The sequence below is a fragment of the Patagioenas fasciata genome, chromosome 10 (genome assembly GCF_037038585.1).
Source record: "Patagioenas fasciata isolate bPatFas1 chromosome 10, bPatFas1.hap1, whole genome shotgun sequence".
Lineage (NCBI taxonomy): Eukaryota > Metazoa > Chordata > Aves > Columbiformes > Columbidae > Patagioenas > Patagioenas fasciata.
Genome location: NC_092529.1, coordinates 11,785,902 through 11,792,421, shown reverse-complemented (window position 1 = coordinate 11,792,421; position 6,520 = coordinate 11,785,902). Strand labels below are relative to the sequence as shown.

Below are 6,520 nucleotides of genomic sequence, written 5' to 3'. Positions count from 1 at the left end.
CCTGGGGGGGCTGACACTTGCCACTGACAATGCACCTGTTTTGGTAATGCTCTTTCAATGAATAGTCATAGCATCTTTAAAAAAAATGCGATGTCATGATTCACACTGCTAATTGGTTTGTTCTTACTTCATTTTATTATTAATGGCTTTGTTTCAAGATATTGCTGTCTGTTGGCTAAAACCTCTCCAGACTCTACCCTACTGCTCTGTAACAAGAACTCCTCTGCCCAGCCGCAGAGCTCAGTGCAGGCACATAAGGAGCTGCACGTATACAATGTTCCTGGCGGGAAAAGTGATACATCGTGGCGGGAAGCGAGCGTGTTTGCTATTGGCGGTAGCACAACAACGAATCACACACGGCACAGCCATAGTGATATGTTTAATGAATAGGCTGGGCGGGAGAAATTAATGAATATGTAACAGGTACCAGGAGTGGCAGCAGGGATATGTCTGTAGCCCTGTCGGAAGAATTTTATCCTCTGAGTACCTCAGCCGATGCGGATGGGAGGAGGGACCACCTGCGGCCGGGGAACAGGATCTATAGGGGGGTTGCGCCTCCCCCATTTTTAGAGACCCCGCAGGTACTCCTGTGGACTCTCCCTTTATTAGATTTTTAGATTTTTAATTTTTCTTTTAATTTTGTTTTCATAGAATCATTTAGGTTGAAACAGATCTTTAAGATCAAGTCCAACCATAACCTAAATCTGGCACTAAACCATGTCCCTAAGAGCCTCATCTGTGTGCTATTTAAACCCCCCCAGTGCTGGTGATTCCACCACTGCCATGGGCAGCCTGTTCCAGTGCTCAACAGCCCTTTCCAGGAAGAAATGTTTTCTCACATCCAGTCTGAACCTTCCCTGGTGCAACTTGAGGCCAATTTCTCTCACCCTGTCATTTGTTACTTGGGAGAAGAGACCAACACCTTCCATGCTACAACCTCCTTTCAGGTAGCTGTAGAAAGTTGACCCAATCCACATGGTATTTGGAAGCATCCAAGTGTCTAATGAAGTTAGAACACTGTGTAACATTAGCACTGGGGGGAGCTCTTCTAAACAAGTACAGAAGTAGTTTTCACTTAAATTACAAAACATTCACCTCATTAAAAAGATTTAAAACTGACTCAGTCAACAACAGTGCCCTGGGAAATCTAACACTATAAAGAATCTCTGTAAGCAAGAGATGGTCATGTATTGTGATCAAACCACAATAAAATGTAACCAGGGAAGACCTTTGTTGTGCCTCCAGTACATCTGCTTGTCACGCTTGTGTTCCTGGAGGTGCTCTTGATGCCTTCCCTCTTTTGCTGGGTATCTGTCGTGTCCCAACAGATGGGATGAGGGATGAGTTAACTCTAGACGTGACACGCGCCCTGACTCAACAGATGAGACCAGGTGTGAGTTAACTCTGGGTTAATTCTGCGCAGTTATGTGAAGTGAATGACAGACAATCACCTCCGGGGTCCAATTCAATTGTGAGTTTTACTAAAAGAACTTGTTGGAATACTGGTTAGAGCGAATGGTGACTTGGCGAAAGTATAACAGAACTTGTCAACACATTAACAGCGAAAGTCCTGCTACAAGCGGTATATTGACAACCATCAGTAGCTATAATATGAAATTTAATCAGAAATCAACAGCAGAGCTTAAAGATGGTGTTATCCTTCTATGTTCAAAAGGGAAAGAGAGGAAGAGAGTGGTAGAGAAGGAGGAAAACTAAGGTATAAGGGAGAGAGAAAGAGATACATATATATATATATGGAGAGACAAAGAAATTAGAGTATAGAAAAAAGGAGAGAAGGAAAGAGCAGAGAGAAAGGAAGAAAGAAAAGTGTGAGGGATCCAGTCTCTTACAGCCCCACAGTGTGGACGACAGGACTTGTACGACGATGCGTGGCCTTGGTGTTCCACAGCGAGGATGCTGGGTTCAGGAGTGCAGCATCCTCCGATGTCTGGTATTCTCTTGGTGAGGCCGAGCTGGTATTCCCTTCGGTGAGACTGGTAGGCCGGTAATCCCTTGATGGTGACTGGACAGGTCCTTATATGAGACTGGTATTCCCCCCACTACACCGTGCTGTTTTAGCTGGGCTTTTTATAACTCCCAGAATAGAGGAAGGTCGGGGGGGGGGGGGCAAAAGCGCTGATTGCGAAAGAGGGACAAGTCTGGACAAGTCCTGGGCCACGTTGAGGGTCTCCGCCTTGTGTCATGCAGAAATCCAGGGGGAAATGGTGACTGCAAAAGATCAACAAGTTTCGACAAGCCCTGGGCCATGATAAAGGGGTCTCAGCTTTTCCCCTTTGTTTGCCAAGCTTGGCATATCACGAGATGGGGCTATGTGCCCTCCAGCACATCCTCCATCTCCTGTCGGTCAGCCGGCCTGATCTGTGGCTCGTGAGCTCGTCGTTGATGTGCAGATCGCAGTTTCTCCTGCTCTGAATGTGTCTTCTTCTGGCTGAACTAGTCACAATGTTTTCAGCCATGATCCTTATCAATACTCAACAGTATCCCACTGGAGGACGTCCATGGTCAGAGGATGCCACTGCAACAAACGTTCCCTCACCTCACAGACCCTCCATAGGGCCTGTGACTGCCCAGACCAGGCGCCTACCTCTGCCGGCTTGGCAGATCCAGAGACTGGCTTGGCGGTTGAGGAGACCGGCTTGGCAGATGAGCTCTGGGGAAGGAGGCTGGGGGCTGATCCCACCAGTGCAGGGAGAGGAGCTGGATGGCCTCCTGGCCTGTCCCAGGCACTGCTGGACCTCAGCAGCCATGCCCAGCCAGGACACCCTACCCCACTCTGACGGAGGTTTGCAGTCCTGGGCACGCTGACCTCCTCTTCTGAGGTTGTGTGCACAGTAAAAACCTCACCCAGGGAGCATCTTGACAGGGGGCTCAGCGCCCACCCACAATGGGGTCCATACTTTGCAGCACCCCCAGCTGGTCATGGCCATCAATGAGTGTCCATCAAGGGCCCATTAACCAAGGAAGATGGGGTGGCAGGTGCCGGGTGCCACCTCCTGGGTCCTGCTGCATCAGGGTGGGCTGGGAACGGCTCAGGGGATGCGGAGACCATCTTGGGGGATGTGGAGGCCGTGCTGTAGGCGAGCGCTGGAAGCTGTGTTTACTCGGGGGCCGAAAGCCACTTTGCTGGTTCATCCTCGGTGGGGCGGCCACAGCCAGGTTGGGTGGGTGCAGGGGCCATGGGGAGGCTGGGTGCTCAAAGTCTTCTTCGGCCTGGGGCCAGTAGCCACCGTGCTAGTCCCTCCTCATCAGGTGGCCAGGCTGGGAGGCCCTTGGGGTCATGGGGTCAGCAGGCATGATGGTTTGGGAGGCGGAAGTGGCAGCTGCTGGGGTTGGGTCCAGCTCTCATGGATGTCTTCATCCCTGTCCCAGCTGTCCGGGCCAGTGGGGGCTCTGCCATGGCACCCCAAGCCCTGCCCGGGGGGGCTGCCTTAAGCCCCTGCCAAAGTGCTGGGGTGATGGGGGACGATGGGGTGGCGGGTGCCGGTTGCCATCTCGTGGGTACTGCTGCATCATGGTGGGCTGGAACCGGCTCGGGGGACGAGGAGACTGGCTTGGTGGATGTGAAGACTGTGGTGTCGGTGGGCGCTGGAAGTCCTGTCTGCTTGGAGGCTGGAACCCACTTTGCTGGTTCATCCTCGGTGAGGTGGCCATAGCCAGGCTGGCAGGACGTGGGGGCCGTGGGGAGGCTGAGCGCTCGAAGTCTTCTTCAGCCTGGGGCCAGTAGCCACCATGCTGGTCGCTCCTCATTGGGGCCATGGGGTCAGCGGGTGTGATGGTTTGGGAGGCAAGAGTGGCAGCTGCTGGGGTTGGGTCCAGTTCTCATGGATGTCTTCCTCGCTGTCCCAGCTGTCTGGGTGTGCGTCCCAGCTGTCCGGACTAGTGTCACAGTGATCCAGGCGTGAGGGGCAGCCTCTGGGCAGCCACTTGCTGTGAAAGCTTCATCCTGCACTCCGTGGATGGAGCTGTGGAGGCTGCTGAAGCCTGAGTTGCAGGTGGGCCCATTAAGGGCCCATTAACCAGGGGGGACCCTCCTAATGCAACAAACATTCCCTCACCCCACGGACCCTCCCTAGGCCCTGTGACTGCCCAGACCAGGTGCCCATCTCTGCCTCCCGCACCATGCACCAGTCAGGTTGGTGTCTCTGTCTGTTGCTGGTCATGGCCGAGGGCTCACCCAGCCCCTCTGGGCCCCACCGCTGGTGGGGGGAGCCCGTGCCTGGCTCCTGCCCACCCCGTGGTCAGCCAGGGCTGTGCCCGGGCCCGGAGATCAGCCAGCACTGGTGCCTGGAGGGGTTTGCTGTTGGTACCACTCAGACATTTGTGTGACAGCTCAGTCCCTCTTTATTTGGATAGAAAGGGCTGATCCCCAAATCACTTGGTGGGGGCTCTGCCATCGCACCCCAAGCCCTGCCCTGGGGGGGCTGCCTTCAACCCCTGCCGAAGGGCTGGGGTGGTGGGGGACGAGGGGGTGGCGGGTGCCGGTTGCCACCACGTGGGTCCTGCTGCATCATGGCGAGCTGGGACCGGCTGGGAGGACGTGGGGACCGGCTTGGGGGACGTGGGGACCGGCTCGGGGGACGTGGGGACCGGCTTGGTGGATGCGGAGGTCGGCCTGGCGGATCCAGAGACCGGCTTGGCGGTTGAGGAGACCGGCTCGGTGGTTGAGGAGACCGGCTTGGTGGTTGAGGAGACCGGCTTGGCGGATGCGGAGACCGGCTTGGCGGATGCGGAGACCATGGTGTTGGTGGGCGCTGGAAGTCCTGTCTGCTTGGAGGCCGGAAGCCACTTTCACGGGTCATCCTTGGTGGGGTGGCTATGGCTGGGCTGGAAGGACGCGGGGGCCGTGGGGAGGCCGGGCGCTCAAAGTCTTCTTCGGCCTGGGGCCAGTAGCCACTGTGCTGGTCCCTCCTCATCGGGGTCACCGGGCTGGGGGGCCGTGGGGGCCGTGGGGTCAGCGGGCGTGATGGTCTGGGAGGCGGGAGTGGCGGCTGCTGGGGTTGGGTCCAGCTCTCATGGATGTCTTCCTCGCCGTCCCAGCTGTCTGGGTGTGCATCCCAGCTGTCCGGGCCAGTGTCCCAGTGGTCCTGACGTGGGGGGCGGCCTCTGGTTTCCTTCTTGGCTCTGAAAGCTCTGTCCTTCTTTCTGTGAATGGAGCCATGGAGGCTGCTGAGGCCCGAGCTGCAGGCAGGACACGGGAGCTCTCCTCTGCAGCACGGCCCAGAGCTCGCACGGCTCACACCACAGCTGAGCTGCTGGCTCCCCTTGACCGAGGTGGACACCTGCACCTCAGGGCACCGCCGAGCAGGGGGTCCCTCTGGGCAGGTTCCCCTCAGGAGCGGTGACAGTGCACATCTCGCCTTCTAGGGCGACCTCATCCCCACACCTTCTCTTCCTGCCCTGGCTTTGCCTGTGCCTGTCGCTCCTGGGGCTGCTCTTGGCCAGGCAGGGTCAGCCAGAGCTCACTCTGACTCCAGCCAGAGCAGATCCCGAGGAGGTGGCCCAGGAATTAACAGGCCAATTAAGGCACCCAACAGCAACGTGAACTTCAGCAGAATTCTTTGGCCAACCACTAATTTGTACCTTCACAGCAGCCTGAGCAGAAAGGCTTCGTGGCTACAGACAGGTACCTAAGGAAGCAGTTGGAGTGACAGGAAAACAATAACTCACTTTTTTGCCTTCCTCCGCCGCCAGATCAGGAAGGCCACCACTGCCACCATTATTCCAAGTGGCACTAAAGTGATGGTTAGTACTGTCTTTATCATACAGCTCTTTCGCACATCTTGGGGGCAGAGAGGAAGTTCGTCCTCTTTAGAATCGGAAACATCTGCTTTCCCCTGGACTTCTGAAACATCTGCGCGTCTCTTGTCGGTCGCACCTGTAGGAGCAATTCTGTACTTTACTCTGTTCTGTGCACCACTGGTAAGCCTGCAGCACCTTTGATATAGCCAGCAAGTTCTCTGTTGCTCCCAGTGCTGGTGCCTGGAGGCACCATCCCACCCTTTGGGACAGGGTGTCCCACCGACAAAACTCAGAAGGCCACAAGGAGAGCACAGGGTGGAGCGCAGCAGCTTCACCGTTCGCTCCTTCAAGGGACGCGGACAAAGCCCAACCCTGCAGCAGGGAGTGCCACCCCAACCCGAGGGGACGGAGTCAGGCCTTCACAGCAGGCACTTGAGCCTTGCTCTCCCCTTCTGCCTTTTCTCCAGAATGGGCACCACTGCAGGTGCTCCCAGGTTTCAGGACGTGCCTCCTTTAGGAACTCCCAACGGGATCGATCAGTACCTGAGTCAGTTTGAAAAAATTCATATACTCTGCTATGGTGGACTTCTCCTGGCTTGGGCAACACTGCCAAAAAACAGAGACGACAGGTAAAGCCTCAGCACAGCTCGGGCACAGAGCATGCAGGTTCCCTCCAAGCCCAGTCTGGCAGCCAGGGCATCACTTTGGACCCAGCTCACGGGAAGGATCCCGCTCTGTGCTGCTCTTGTGCTTCTGGGAA

General features: G+C 55.9%; 1 protein-coding gene across 1 annotated transcript; it reads right to left on the bottom strand.

Moving 5' to 3' along the window:
• Window positions 1-1,459: 1,459 nt before the first annotated feature.
• Window positions 1,460-6,355, bottom strand: LOC139828698 (uncharacterized). Its single transcript, XM_071812841.1, has 2 exons — window positions 5,689-6,355; window positions 1,460-5,163 (listed from the first exon to the last, which is right to left on the bottom strand). The coding sequence occupies exons 1-2, from the start codon at window positions 5,781-5,783 to the stop codon at window positions 4,449-4,451; spliced, it is 810 nt and encodes a 269-aa protein (XP_071668942.1). The 5' UTR covers window positions 5,784-6,355; the 3' UTR covers window positions 1,460-4,448.
• Window positions 6,356-6,520: the final 165 nt, after the last annotated feature.